The sequence below is a fragment of the Rhinopithecus bieti genome, unplaced genomic scaffold (genome assembly GCF_001698545.2).
Source record: "Rhinopithecus bieti isolate Rb0 unplaced genomic scaffold, ASM169854v2 scaffold_5889, whole genome shotgun sequence".
Lineage (NCBI taxonomy): Eukaryota > Metazoa > Chordata > Mammalia > Primates > Cercopithecidae > Rhinopithecus > Rhinopithecus bieti.
This window is the reverse complement of record NW_016805277.1, coordinates 163,715-178,804: the sequence shown is the minus strand read 5'-3', so window position 1 is coordinate 178,804 and position 15,090 is coordinate 163,715. Positions and strand designations below refer to the sequence as shown.

At 49.8% G+C, this 15,090-nt stretch overlaps 2 protein-coding genes across 2 annotated transcripts; both read right to left on the bottom strand.

Moving 5' to 3' along the window:
* Positions 1–1,431: 1,431 nt before the first annotated feature.
* Positions 1,432–2,167, bottom strand: DCANP1 (dendritic cell associated nuclear protein 1). The gene is given in 2 exon segments (XM_017871919.1): positions 1,432–1,641; positions 1,643–2,167. Coding segments are annotated over 2 exon segments (735 nt in total).
* Positions 2,168–3,973: 1,806 nt separating this feature from the next.
* TIFAB (TIFA inhibitor) lies at positions 3,974–7,515 on the bottom strand. The gene is made up of 2 exons (XM_017871927.1): positions 7,324–7,515; positions 3,974–5,056 (listed from the first exon to the last, which is right to left on the bottom strand). The coding sequence occupies exon 2, from the start codon at positions 5,044–5,046 to the stop codon at positions 4,432–4,434; it is 615 nt and encodes a 204-aa protein (XP_017727416.1). The 5' UTR covers positions 5,047–5,056; positions 7,324–7,515; the 3' UTR covers positions 3,974–4,431.
* Positions 7,516–15,090: the final 7,575 nt, after the last annotated feature.

The window sequence follows — 15,090 nt, the reverse complement described above, 5'->3', positions numbered from 1 at the left end:
TCCTGTGTGGATGGAGTGTTGGCACAGTGAGGCGGATGTTGCTAGTGGACGCATCAGGGGTGCTCTGCACAGGCTGGCCTGCATAGCCCAGGGGTGGAGGGAGGGGTCAGGCTAGAGCCTATGGAGACTTGGTGCACAACAGGCCCAGGCTCAGTCCAGCCAGCCCAACCTCTGATTGTTATCCTCAGAGTCCCTCCAGGGTCTCCTTGGCAGGGGCTGTCCCCTATGAGCCTCTGCAGGGGACAGGAAGTGCTGACTGAGAACTGTCTCTCTGACATGCACCCTGTCAAATCCATAAACCTTCCTCAGCGTCACCACACAGAATCCCACAACCCCAGGGTTCTGCTTGAGTTTGAGCTATACAGGCTCAAGGACTAGAAGGAAGCACCAGCCTTGTTCTGCCCCAGCTAGAGGGTCTGTGCTGTCCCGGCAGAGGCCTACAGGAGGCAGAGACATTCACCTCTACTTCCTATCTGCCCATGGCTTCGTGGTCTTCTCATCCCAGCTGGCCAACTGGCTTCCCACCACTATGGGCCTTGCCCTGCCCATGCCGGGCCTAAGGGGCCTGGCTCAGACTTTAGCATCTAAGGATACTGCTGCCTTGACCACCAGAGCCTCACCTGTCTGTGCGTCTGTCCTCTGTTCAGCTCTGTGAAGGCCACCAGGAACACAAGAGTCAACCCATGACCTTTGTCTTCAAGGAAATTGAGGTCTCACTGGGCAGACAAGCACAGAGTGAGTGCTCCACCACGGGCCTCCCTTCCTCCAGGCTGTAGCCAGGACTATGCTGTCTAGTGTGTCTGCTGTGACTTCCTCACGGCAGAGCCCTACACTGTGGCTGTTTATAGAGCATTTGCATGTTTCCCTCGAGGGGAGGCGGTGTCTCTCACGGACAGCTGGGGAAGATTCACATTCTTAGAAAAGCAGAGGAATGTGAGTGTTAAAATACCTTAAAGGGCAAGGAGGTGATTTCTAGATTTCCAGACAATGTCTCAGAGAATTGTAGTGCTCTGGGGTATGCCTGAATGTAACCAATGTAGCTCCTTTTGTGCCTGTGTGTAGACTGAGTCCATGTGTCCACATGCATTCAGTTCCTCCCACCAAACTGGACAGTGATAGCTAACCCTGTTGACCCTTATGTCTGGGTGCCTTAAATGTGTGATGCCTCAAATTGACCTTCACAGTGACTCTAAAGAGGTAGGTACTGTGATCTTTCCCCATTTCTACAAGAAGAAACTGTGGCACAGGGAGATTCAGTCACTTGTGCAGGATCACAGAACTATAGTAAGTGGTCAGGGAGGGGGACAAGAATTCTAACCCAGGCAGCAGTCTGACCAGAGGGCCCTAGCTTGGAGCAGGGTTCATGTGCACTGTGTGTTCATGTTTAGTGTATGTCTGTGCATACCTGTGTGTGTGCACATGCACACATGTTCACTCAGACACATGGGCTGCCCTGCGGTGGGAGCTGAGAGAATGCAGTGGAGGTTGTTGGGAGGAACTCACCCGCCTGCTCCGGCTGTCTGAGCAGGTGAAGGATAGTGATATCAAGTGCGAAGACCAGGCCCTGAAGCCAGCCTGACAGTGTCAGCTGTTAGGAGAAAGTGAGGGTGGGTGCCATGGATCTGATGATTTCAGTGATTTTTCTACTCAAGAAAAATGAAGGCTCGGATGGGCAGAGCTTAACTGTCTTAAAAACTTGGCGTAGGGCAAGGTGTGAGTTTCCTGGGGAGACTGTGTGAACTGTGAACAGGTAGAATCTGAAACTACAAGCCAGATGTTTCCTGGCTCCCTCCCACCTGGTCTGACCTGTCTTCCTTCAGCTGCTGTGCAGTTCATCCTGGGTCCCTGAGAGGCTCGCAGATGCTTCGCTCCAAAGATCTTAGTTGCAGAGTCCCCTGTGGAGGAATTGAACTGCCCCCTCTCTCAGGACCCCAGTTGGCAAGGGTTTGCTCCTCCCTGGAGGGGAGAGACCCTCACTACAACCCTGGAGAGGGCCACTCAGGGGCAGCAGCTCATTCCCAAAGTTGTCTGGTGGAGCTGGGGAGTGGCACCCTGGGGACTCTGGGGTTTCCCCACCAACTCCTCTCTCCAGTCTTTCGTGTCCAGGTGCAGTCTCCAGGCCGTGGCTTCTTGAGTCCTGTATGTGGGTTGCTGCTCCCTAATGCATAGTTGGGGGACCATTTTGGTCGGTGACAGATCACTGCTGCCTTTCATCAGACCAAAGTATACGTGGCTTCTTCTCCTTGCCAGCCCTACCATGGCATCTCCCATTACACTAACCCTGCCTATTGGACCTTCTGATGCAAGGAACAGATTAAAATCCCCTCCTGGTTGCCCACCAGGTCCATGGCTACAACTAAATCCCGAGTTGGGGCATCAGAGAACACAGGTAAGCCCCTGAGTTCTGGAGCCAGCTTACTGGGGTGTGAGTCTTCCTCACTTCCGTATGGATGGTGAGCCCTCCTCTCCCAGGTCTCATGATAGTAGTTAACCCTTATTAAGTGTGTGCCAGGCACTGACTGAGTGCTTTACAGGTGCCACCTCCTAAGACCCTCATAACTCTAGCAGGTAGTACTATTATCTTACCCATTTTCCAGAGGGAGAAATAGAGGCAAGGGCAGAATAAGTCACTTGTCCAAGTCACATAGCTACTGATGGTGTGATGTTGGGCAAGATATGTAATGTTTCCGAGTCTCAGTTTCCTCATCTGTAAAGTGCAGTTAATACCATTGTCTATCTGGGGTGTTATAAGCCTTAAACAGGGTAATACACACAGCACCTAGCAGAGTCCTAAGCACATGGTAGGCACTCAACAGGCAAGGCCACTTAACAAGAGTATGTGAGCCCAGCTGGAGGAGAGAGAAAAATACAATGACTATAGCACTAATCACAGTAGTGATCAAATAAGTAATGCACTCCTGAATGCTTGACTTACCTGAGCACAACGTAAACTCCCTGAGGGAGTTTGCCTTACTCACTCCTGGTTCAGTTCCGTGTCTTTGCACAGATCTGGCACAAGGTGGGTGCTTGGTGAAGGTTTGCTGAATGAATGAGGAAGTGCTTTGGGGGTCCAAGGGGTCATTCACAGCATCAGACAGCCCCTTCCTAGCCACCCTGCTCTCCCTGCCTTGTGGCTGTGATCTGAGTGTTTTTGCTTCATCCCTATTGGAGAGGAAGCTTCCCAAGCCAGGGCAAGCCTGGGTCTTGCCCACCTCTGTTTTCCTCATAGAGAAGATGTTGAGGGCCTGTGAGTGAAGTTGGACCTCCTTGTAGCTTGCCCTGGGTGCAAAACAATCCTCCTCTTGGGCAGAAAACAGAAATTGCTGGCAACTACAGACCCAGGGATTCGAGTCAGCCAGGGGAACAGGGCTGTGCCCTTGGCGCCTCAGATTCCTGGGAGAGTGGGGTCTGGGATCATGGTGACCATGTAGATCCCTCCCTGCATCACACCGGTGAATGTTGTTTCTAAACCACACTCTCCCCTTCTCAGCATGGCGTGGCAAGTGGCTGCTCCCCTTGTTCACTGAGAAAATCCTCCCACCTTTGGCGTGCCTGGCTCCTAACGAGTCCCTTATTTGGAAGGAACACCCCCACCCCCATTGGCGTGTGACTCACCCTGAGTGAAATAACTGCTGGGCTGAATTCTTACACAATCCCCCCCATCCCCTCATTCCCTGAGGACCTTTGCCCTCAAGTCAGCCAAGGTCTTGATCCAGAAGTGACAGAGAATGGGGAGTGTGAGGATGAGGATGATGATGGGGACAATGAATTTCCAGGCAGGCCCAGCTCCCAGCTCCCAGCTCCCATCCTCAGGAAACCCTGAGCCCTGCCTGCATCTTTTCCAGAAATGTGAGCCCCACCTTTCCAATTTCCTCTTACACCTCGTCTATATTTCCCACCCCCACCTCTGCATGACAGCGTGGCGTGCATGTGGCCCATCTGGGGATCAGGGAATCCTATTGGGTGTGCCAGCTTAATGAAATACTTGCAGTTTATTAAACTCAGGCTTTCCTAAGCCCCGCGTGCCTGTGGGTATTTGAAAGCTGAAGGTAACACCAAGCTACCACAAATGTAATTGTTACATGTGTCCACGCATTCCTGGGGCAACCTCAAACTCCCGCTCTTAAGCAGCATGCAAAATGAACCACATAAAGTAACTCCTAGTCAGACAAGAGGGGGAAATGTGTGGAAATGCTGAGAGAGGCTCCCCAGAACCCCTCAGGGCCTCTAAAAGAATATGAAGTTCCCATTACTTTGCAAAACTCTGGCCACAGAGGGTGCTTCTCCACCCCAGACTGTTGGTTCAGTGTTTGCAGAATTGGTTCATTATGAGCAAGGCAGCCAGCGGGTTTTGCTTGTCAGGCTTGCATGATGCAGTTCAAATACTTCAAGTCCTGTTTCATCTAGCAAAGACTTGCTCTAGTGGCAGGGCTAGCAGAGTGTACTGTCTGGGGGTTCCCTCTGGAGCTGTATTTCTGTTCCTCCTCCAGGTCTTGGCTGGGGAGGGCTGTCCCAAGTCTGGGAAGGGCCGTGGAGAAATCCCAGGCAACCTGAAGTCTGCTGCCCTGAACCAGGGGGAGGCTGCTCCTGGGAGATGCCTTCCCATTCGTCAGTTTCCTCAGCCTCAGGTCTGTAAATCAGGGGTGAAGGGCTGACATGGAAATAGCAGACAAAGGCCTCCAGGGATGTGCCTTCCTCTACTCGAACCAGCATCTGGATGCCTGAGAAGGAGAGCCTGTTGATGGTACTCAGGGTGATCTGCTCCAGGTACCTCAGCGTCAGCCCATTGACCCACACACAGCCCTTGCGGCTCAGGGCCTTGAGGCAGAAGGCCAGCATGGCACTGCCTTTCTCCAGGTAGGGCTCCAGGGACAGGTGACGACGGGAGAGGTGTGGGAGCTGCAGCTGGAGGTGGGCGTCCGGTCCCCGTCCGAGCAGCAGAGGGCTGGTGTCATGCTGCAGCCGTGGTGGGACACTGGCAAAGGCAGATGGGCCCAGTGTGGGGTGGTACAGGCTCACTCGCAGGATGGTGAGGGGCTTCTCCATGGATGAAGGCCTGGGAAGATGGAACATGGACACACAGGCTCAGCTTGAGTCAGAGACCTCTGTGGCTCCCTGAGCCCAGACACAGTTGCCCACCTCAGGGGCCCTGTGCCTGTTCATACAATCACTCTGCCCAAGCCAGAATGGAGCCAAGGCTGGAACTGGTGTGGAAGGTCATGAGCTTAGTCTCTCCCATACTCTGAATAGAACACGCCACCCACTGTCTCTGACTTCTGGATTTCTGTAGTATAGGTATGTCTGTCCTTGTCTATGCAAGGGATCAGGCATGCTGGCTTGCAGGGTGGGGCTTTGGTAATTTTTTGGTTATTTGGAGACAATTTGGCTCTGCTTCTTGGAAAGGATAAGGTAGGCAGACCAGCTACATCTTCCTTGTATCTGACAGTTACACAACAAGCGCTTGCTGAGTCCTCCTTTGAGCCGAGCAGGGAACCAGCTGCTCGGGAGAAGCAGATTCAACAACAAACTGAGCCCTGACTCTTGGGAGCACCCACAGGTGGAGGAGAGAGGTGTTTCTAGGACCAGGATGTATGGAGGGACACAGAAGGGGGAGGCTTAGCCTAGTCCTGGCCACCAGAAAGGCTGCCTAGAAACCCTGGTGAAGAATAAACACAGCTAGCACATTCCAAGTGGTTACTATGGGTACTTGGTGGAAGGCCACTTACAATGGCCAGCTTTGTTCCTGCATGGGTTTGAGGAACACAAACTCTGCTATGTCCACCAATGCCATGTGGCCCAGGACCTGCCATCACCTTCAACAGGAACCAAGGCTTGAGCAGATTTGAATAACTAATTATACATTCTCTGGGTACCAGGCTTTTTCTCACGTTTTTTCTCTCCTAAGAAGGCATCTTCTATTCCAAACTCTGTGTCCAAGTACTGCCCACGGTTCAAGGCCCTGCTCAAATATTACCTCTCCTGTGAAGCTCCCTTCCCTGGGGAAGGTGACCTTTCACTGTCTCTGACTCCCACAACAGGGAGAATCCCCCAGGACACCTGGCCAGCCTTACTCCCCATTCATTCCATCTTTGCATTTCATGCCCAAGTTCTGTAGGCCCTTGTCCTGTCTTCCCTGAGCTCCTCTCTTCCTGTCCCTGAGGCCTCCCGAGGACTGGGTGTGGTCTGGGCTGTGGTTCTTGCTGCCCCATGTCCCACTGCCCTGTACAAATAGGGCTTGGCCACCATAAATGTCCAGGGACACATTTGCCAAGTGGCTGAATGAGAAGCCCCCACACACACACGGTGAAATCACCCAGAGAGACCACAAATGGGATCAGGTCTCAAAGGCTGTGTGGGACAGCGAGCCTGTTGCAGGTGGCTTGAACCCAATGTCCCTCCAGGTCTTGAACCTTTTAGATGCAGTAGGTTAATGGCTGGGACCTTTAAGTCTGATAGTGAGGGCACCCTTTCACTATCAGAGGCCTCAGGGCACCTGCTTTCCCCTAAGGCACAGACACATGTATGCCTCTGTCCACACCCCAGCTGGCCATAATCTGAAGGAAGCCTCTCTTTTTTCTTTTCTTTTCTTCTTTCTTTTTTTTTTTTTTGAGATGGAGTCTCGCCCTGTCACCCAGGCTAGAGTGTAAGTGGCATGATCTCAGCTCATGGTACCCTCCATCCTCCAGGTTCAAGGGATTCTCCTGCCTCAGCCTCCCGAGTAGCTGGGATTACAGGTGCCTGCCACCATGCCCAACTAATTTTTTTATTTTCAGTAGAGACGGGGTTTCACCACGTTGGTCAGGCTAGTCTCAAACTCCTGACCTCAAGTGATCTGCCTGCCTCAGCCTTCCAAAGTGCTGGGATTACAGGCGTGAGCCACCACGCCTGGCCAGAAAGCCTTTTCTTGAGGTGTGGGATACAGCCTGAGCCTAGGACAGGTGGGCTGGGCAACCATGCTGTCAGGCCTGACTGGAAACTCAAGAGTTCACTCCCAGAAACTAATCTCATGGCCCAGAGACCCTGAAAGAATTCCTCAGGAAGAAAGATTCACTGTTGCTGTGTGGCCTTACTCTCTGCTCCACTAAACCACCCAGAACTAACAGAAATCTCCCACCAAAGAGGAACCCATCCATGAGAAGCTGTCCTGTGTCTTTTGGATCCCAGGTGTTCTGGGGAAACAGAAACCCAGCCCTACAAATCCAGCCTTTGGGATGAAGCAGGAGGAAGACACTCCAGAGTGTGTGTCTCGGGGGAGCCCTCCCCCCAGCCCCACCAGGCCTTCCCTTCTCCCCATGGGTTCAAGTCCCTCTGGCTTTCACTTACCTTATTGCCAGGGCACATCTGGCTCTAGTCCTGCAGCTGTGAGCTCTTGAGAGGGAGTACGCTGGTTTGGGTAGGGCTGGGGATGACTCTTATGGCTACGGTTCAGGAACATGACAGAACACACTTCAGTTTTGTTGCATTCTTCCTTTTTCCCTTTAGGAAAGAAAATAGAAGTGTAATTTTTCATTGCAGAAGTGCTATTCCACTGCTGAGAGATTGAGAAACCGCAGCGTGGGGCCCCTTCTGAGATTGATGGCGTGCCTTCCTGGGTTTCAGTTCTGCCAGCCTCTCCTACCCCACCCCCAGGGACCTTAGGACTTGCACCCAGGGTATCTGCAAAGTTCCTCTCCACCTTCCAGTAGGATGGGGTCAAAGCAGCCCAGGCATGTTAGAAAAAAAGAGCCTTTTGGGACAGAGGGCTACTGGACGGGAGAGCCCCCCTGAGTGTGGGAGAATGAGGAGAGCATTCTGGCTGGATAGAAGTTGGCCAAGGAAACTGTAGGCAACATGGCACTTCCCTGAGGGTCTCAGGAGAGGGCAGGGCCTGGGGACGGGGAGGATGGAGAGGGCAGTAAATGGCCACTTGTAGAAGATGGTCTCTCCTGCAGAACAGTGAGAAGGCGGTCTGTCATGCCCACTCCCCATTGCCCAAGCTATGCTTGTTTGCATGCAGTTTGGAAGGGGTGAAAATGGTCGCATGTCCAGCACTGAGGGCTCTGGCTGTCCTGGAAGTGGCTAAATGTGAAGGTGCTAACCCTTCACATGGCCCAGAAATCCTTAGTTCACCAGTGTGTTCAAGTCGCCTGCATTATCTCCTAGGAGTTTTATAGTTCTATACATACATTTTAATTTTTATGATATGTGTAAGGTTTGTGTCTGGATTTTTTTTTTTTTTTCTTATAGATGTTCAGTTGTCTCAGAACCATTTTCTGAAAAGACCGTTTTTTTTCTTCAGTGTTTTCTCTTTACTCCTTTGTCAAAGATTGGTTGACTGTATTCATGTGGGTTTATTTCTGGTCTCTCTACTTTGTATCACTGATCTATTTATCTGTTTTTTCACCAATATCATACTGTCTTGATTGCTGCAGCTTTGTAGTAAGTCTTGAAGTTGGGTACTGCCAGTTCTTCAATTCTATTCTTCTCTTTCAGTTTTGTCTTGGCTCTTCTGAGTTGTTTCTCTATATAAACGTTAGAATCAGTTTGTTAATAGCCACAAAATAACTTGCTGGGATTTTGATGAGACTGCATCAAATCTATCAACAAAGGAGAGAAGAACTGACATCCTGACAGTATTGAATCTTCCTATTCATGAACATGGGATATCTCTCTATTTATTCAGTTCTTTGATTTCCTTTATCATAGTTTCATGGGTTTCCTCATATAGATCTTGTACATGTTTTGTTAGGTTTATACAGAAATATTTCTTTTTGAATATTAATGGAAATGGCGTTGTGTTTTTTATTCCAAATTCCACTTGTTCATTGCTGGCACATAGGAAAGTAATTGATTTTATGTATTAATCTTGTATCCTGCAATCGTCCTTTAATCACTTACTAATTCCAGGAGCTTTTTTGTCAATTCCTTTGGATTTTCTACATGGACAGTTATGTCATCTGCAAATAAAGACAGTTTTTTTTCTTCCTTCCCAATATGTATACCCTTTTTTCCCTTTTAATCTTACTTCATTGGTTAAAACTTATTGGTTAAATGATGTTGAAAAAGAATAGTGAGAGGGGACATCCTTGTCTTGTTCCTGATCTTAGTGGGAAAACTTCTGGTTTCTTATCAGTAAAAGTATGATGTTAACTGTAGGATTTTTGCAAATGTTCTTTTTCAAATTGAGAATGTTTTCATTTATTCCTAGTTTGTTGTAGATATTTTGCTCTAAAGTAACTGACAACCTAGAATTCCATATCCAGATAAAGAATACTTCAGAAATAAAGATGACATGAAGTCATTTTCACCCAAAAACTGAAGAATTTGTCAACAGTACACATACTCTAAATTCTAGTGTTCTTCAGACAGAAGAAAAGTAGTCCCAAATGAAAGCATAGAAATGCAGAAGAAAATAAAGAGCAATGGAAATGGATATATTCATACAAATCAAAGTAATATTAACCATATGAAAAATAATAATAATGACATTTTATTTTTGAAACTTTTATTTTAGTTTCAGGGGTATATGTGAAGGTTTGTTACATAGGTAAACTTGTGTCATGGGGGTTTGTGGCACAGATTATTTCATCACCCAGGTATTAAGCCTAGTACCCAATAGTTACCTTTTCTGCTCCTCTCCCTCCTCCCATTCTCTACCCTCAAGAAGATCCCAGCGTCTGTCGTTTCCTTCTTTGTGTTCATGAGTTCTCATCATTTAGCTCCCACTTACAAGTGAGAACATGTAATATTTGGTTTTCTGTTCCTGTGTTAGTTTGCTAATAGGATGATGGCATTTTAAAATGTGTTTAGAATATATGTATAATTACATGACAACAATAACATCAAAAGTGGGAGGGGTAAAAATGTAATTATAGTGTCCCAAGGTCCTTGCATTGTCCAGGATGCAATAAAACTACAATTTAAGGTAGACACTAATAACTCAAAGATGCATGATATAATCTCTAGGATAATCAGTAAAAGAATAATAATGTCTTAGTGACAAGCTAATAGATGGGAAGTGGAGTGATACATTATCAATGACAATGAAGACTGAGAAGGCTTGGAAAGGCACAGTGGAATAGGGAGGACATCCAGGTAGGGAGGGTGAGGACAGCCCCAGACCAGGCCTGCAGCTGGGTTAGGTAAAATTGAAGGGGAGAAGAAGGGCTCTGGCACTGACTCTTCCTGGGCAGACACTGATGCATTCCAGTAGCTCACCTCCTGCCTTCCTCTAGGCTGAAGCACTTGAGACCCTTCAGCATGGTGGCCTTGGAGGCTGTTTCCTCTAAGGGTTGCTGACTCTGCTCTTCTCCCGGGAGTGGGCTGCTACTCTGGAGGCCTCGCTGGTTACACCTGGGCCTTTTCTGACCACCCTGAGATCCTCAGGGCCAGATGCTCAACTGACCTGGAAGCTCAGCAAAGGGAAGTGACCAGCCAAGGTTACACAGTACATCTGTAGCACAGCTGGGTGAGGACTTAGGTGAGCTGACTCCCAGTCCTTAGGCCTAGCCACAATACACCTCCATGGTCCAGATAGCTTGATAGCTGTGCCACATACTCCCTCTGGGTCATACTTGGGGCCAGTCTTATGGGTCTGGAAACAAGTGTGGCTCCTGGTTCCTCAATAGCAAGTTAAGCAGAGAGGTGGGGGGTCTAGGGGGAGGGCAGTGAGGGGCAGGGCTAGCCCCCAGAGCCACAAGATGTTTGGTAGCAAACCAAGCAAGACAGGTGACTGAAGCTCAGTGAAGTCCCCATCATGGTCTTTGCATCTTTCCAATTGCTTTTTCTTGTATCCTTCCCCCATCCCCTGTACCCTGGCTCTTCCTGGTACTGGGGAAGGGTGGGGAGCAAAGCTCAGATCACTGAGAAAATCCTCTTCTGACAATTCTTGGGGACTTGCTATGACTCCTTCTCTAGGAACCTATGGAAGACAGTAGTAACCTAAAGGAGTGGTCCTAAGAGCATGCCAGACCTGCTGTTTGCTCTGTGCAGGAGAGAAGCCAAGTACAGGCAAGGCAGCTAGAATGACCAAAACCCCAAATGGCCACTCCAAGGCAAGAAAGAAGCCATATGCAGGCTAGGCAGCTAGACTTGATCCTGAGCCTCTTGCCAGCACCACACCCCTACTCAGTGGAGTGATAGACAATGAATGACTGAAAACGTGAATGGCTATTCCAAGGCACCTCAAGGGCTGCAAAGGCACATGGATGGGGCTGAGCCTACTGTGTGAAGGTGGCTGGCCATGCTCCGGAGCCTTTTCTCTTATCAGTCTCCCTGGTCCAAATATCACCTGGCCTGCTGAGTGTCCCTAGACCCTGGGAAAGGGCCTCATCTTTGGGGCTCCAGTCTGGGCAAGATCTCAGTGATCCCTGGATATTTCTGCCCACCAGCAGAGTAAGGTAGTGGGCAGAAGCTTGGTAGGGAGCTTTGTCAACCCTAGATATGTGACCTCAGGCAAGTCCTATCTCCTCCCTGGGCCTGTTTTCCTCCCATTGCCTTCTGTTGCAATTGTGAGTCATGAGGGGAGGGCTACGTCCATGCTCACAGCCCTGGCGTGGGAGGGTGACTGGGCAGAGGACATGTGTTCATGGTGCCTGTGTCCTTAATAACTTGGGTCACAGCGGTTTCCAACCAGAATGAGAACTGAAACAACCAGGGAATTCCCTGGCAAGGAGAAGTCCTGCCCAGGCTGCATCTTTTAGAAGCCAGGAGAAATGCCCCAGTTTTGTGGGAAGGAGTATGCATATACAGTGCTGGTTGTTGGCTTACCGGAGGCGGATAGGAGCTGGAAGTCTCGCGAAGGGAGAGTGAGAGCCCAGAAGGGCGAGAGCTGGGGAAGTGCCGGTTTCACTCAGCCTGGCCCCCTTGGCTAGGACAGTCTCTGGTTGGGTGTTGGGCATCTGGTGTTGGGATCCTGGGGCATATTACATCAGTCAGCAAATGTCCCCCATCATGTGCTCAGGGAGGGCTCAAGGACAGAACAATTGCCTCCCCAGGCAACCCCTGAAACTCCCACCTCCAGGGCTTTCTCCAACATTAGACCAGTGAGGTTTCTGCTGCCAGACGGACTCAGGTCTGACTGAGGCTTTGCTCCTACATGTAACAACTCAAGGAAGTTATGCAGCCTTTCTGCACCTCAGTTTTCTGCTCTGTAAAATGGGGACAAATTGCTGTTGCTGTGAGGACTCGAGATATGTGGAAAGTGCCAAGCATGCGGTGAGAATTGATAAGTGAGAACTGCTCTTAGTAGAAACCTTGGCGGTAGAGTAAAAATGCGCCCTGGGGACAGGGGCTGTCAGAGGAGACTTAACAACGCACACACAAAACATAAGTTTTCAGACAGCTCCTGTTTTTGCTTAAAATAAGCATGGCTTTAGAGTTGAATTCCTAATGTGCATGAGTTTCCTATAAATTCCATTTTAGATTATAATAAAGTAAAAGGAATTCTCCAAGTAATTGCTGGGACCTGTGTCCTTGACATCCAGGAAGGCTCTCCATCTCACAAATGAGGAAGCTGGGGCTCAGAGCAGGTAGTTGACTTGCTCAAGGTCATTCTTCTGGGAAGTTTCAGAGCCAGGATTTGAACACAGTCTCTGAGACTCTTGGGCTTAACCATGAAGCTTTCAGTCCTCAGAGGTAGGGGGTCTCTGGAGTCCAGCTGCTTGGCCTTCTCAAAATGTGTGCTCCAGTCCGCTGGCCACCAGTGACACAGAGGAGAGTGCTTGGTTTCAGCCCTAGCAAGCTAATGTGGCTGTCCGTTGAGTCCCAATGGCCTGTGGCCACCAGGTGGCAGCATCACTAAACCCACTGATCCTCTCTTGGATCCCAAGAGGGAGGATAGTTTGAAAGGTTGGGGAAGCCATGGCAGGAGGTGGCGCTGGAGGAGGCGGGGGAGGTACTCCTTTCTCTGACTCAAAATGCCCTAAATGGACCCCAGGTGAATCCACACCCAATCCCCTCCCACTCATAATGAGCATGGAGCTAAAAGTAGGAGTCAGAGCAGAGGCAGGGGAAGTAGCCATCGCAGTCACGGGCGCCGGGACAGGAGGCTCAGAGAGGTGAAGCAACCCGCCCGAGGATGCAGATTTCGTGCCTGCAGAGCGAGGATGCACAGCCACTACCTGTAACATCCTCCCCAGAGAGAGGGACCCGGTGGGGAAATGCACCCCAAGGCTCAGCCCCGGCTGACCTGGTGCATGGGAGGCTCTCAGCATGTGGATGGAGCTGTTGTCACTGTGACCATCAGGACAGAACGCCGCATCCTGCTCCAACCAGGCCCTCAGGGAAGAGAAAGAGCCTTGGTAACTCAGAGGGATGGGGGTTGCTATACACATGACTGTAGACCCCAGGAGGGAGACCTAACCCACCAGGGGTGGGAGGGGTCACCGGGGAAGTCCTCTTGGAGGAGGATAAGCTGGTGCTGGCTCCTTTAGTGACTAGGAGTTGTCCAGCTGGCACTGCTGGGATGTGGGATGGTGCCCGGTGGAGGGAGGTCCTGCTTCTGGAAAGGCTCTGCCTTGCCGCCCTTGCCTAGTAAAAATGGTGACCACAGTCAGGGTGTGTTTGAATTTGAAAACAACAATAAACTCCCACTTAGTGATTCCTTGCTGTGTTCTGGCAAAACCCTTGTAGGAGTTACCTTGTTGAATCACCACTACAACTCCAAGATAGATTCTGGTAGTAATCTTGTTTCACAAATAAGAAAACTGAGGCACAGTTAGGGAAGCAGCTCACTCATGATAATCCAGATATTAAGTGGTAGAGCTGTGTCTCAAACCCAGATTTGATCCCCAAATCCTTATCCTCAATTCCTGTGCTCCATGGCCACCCTAAGGGGCAAGCCCTTTCTCCACCTCCTTCTGCTAATGGAGCTGGAGTGGTAATTACTTAGGATTTGACCAACTCTACCAGGCTCTGGCCTGAGCCCCAGCGGGAAGCATATGGCTATCGAGGTGGTGCTTACTGATGCATTCCCCTTCAGAGTGCTGGCTGGGCCTCCTTGCAGAGGTGGGGCTGGCCAGCAGGACCTGTGTGGCCTCTACTTGCCAAGGAGCCATTGATGGTAGGGAGAAGAATCCCTAAGAGTTGCTGCCATCCCGGCCCAGACTCCCTCCCCTATTCTAGGCTTCATTGCTAAGCCCGATTTCATTATAGTGCCAAATTGCTAATCTATGTCAATTTCACTACTAATAAATGCCAGATCCAATAATGACTGGAGCCCTGACTAATGCCTGGGGTAGACCTGGGGAGGGGATGCCTGGGAATTCTCACAGGAATGCTTGACTTTTACCTTGGGTTGAGGAGGTCAGGCCACAGGAGACTGGTGCCCTTTAGCCCAGCAATGAGCTCATACCTCCTTTTGTCTACTAAGCTAAAGAGGAGACCCTCAGGCTGCCTGAGGAGCAGGGACTTGGAAGAGGGGGAGGCATCCTACCGCCCTGCCCTGAGGGAGGTTTCCTCTACCTTTACCCACAGCATCCAGACCAGCAGAGGGACCAGAGGGCAGGAAGGAGCCCTCACAGAGAGCCCAGCTCCGCCTCCTCCATGGAACGTACTTTGTGGCAGTGGCTTTACCTCTCCAGGTCTCAGTTTCCTCAACTATAGAATGAGGATAATTGTGCCTGCACAACTTCTCTTGCCCTATAGCCAACATCTCCATTAAACACTTTGAAAGGGGTTCACTTTCCTTTGGTCAAAAGGATTTGCAAAGAGCTTTTTTCTTTTTCAGTCAAAAACTTGGATTGAAGAAGCAGCTTGGGTTTATTTAAAGGACTCAGCTGGCCAGGAAACATGGTCTCAACACAACATAACACACATTGAACATGGGCTTTTCATTTTTAAGTAAGGTGAAGCCTGGCATAAATGCATTTTACTAAAATTTAGGAATAAGGCATATTCTGGAATTCGTGTGTCTTCAGAGGCAGATTTCTAACATACCATGCAAGCAAACCCTTTGTGTGGAGAGTTAGGTGGTTCCAGGGCCTGTAAGTACTGGGTACAGATCTGAAAGTAGGAGGAGAAGAAAAACTGGTCTCTCTGCAAATAGTAACTTTTTGTTTCAATTATGGTAAAATATACATAATATAACATTTACCATTTTAACAATGGTTA

What these genes read in the sequence shown, in the direction of transcription:
- TIFAB (XM_017871927.1), bottom strand. Translation starts at nt 5,046, where the DNA reads ATGGAGAAGCCCCTCACCATCCTGCGAGTGAGCCTGTACCACCCCACA.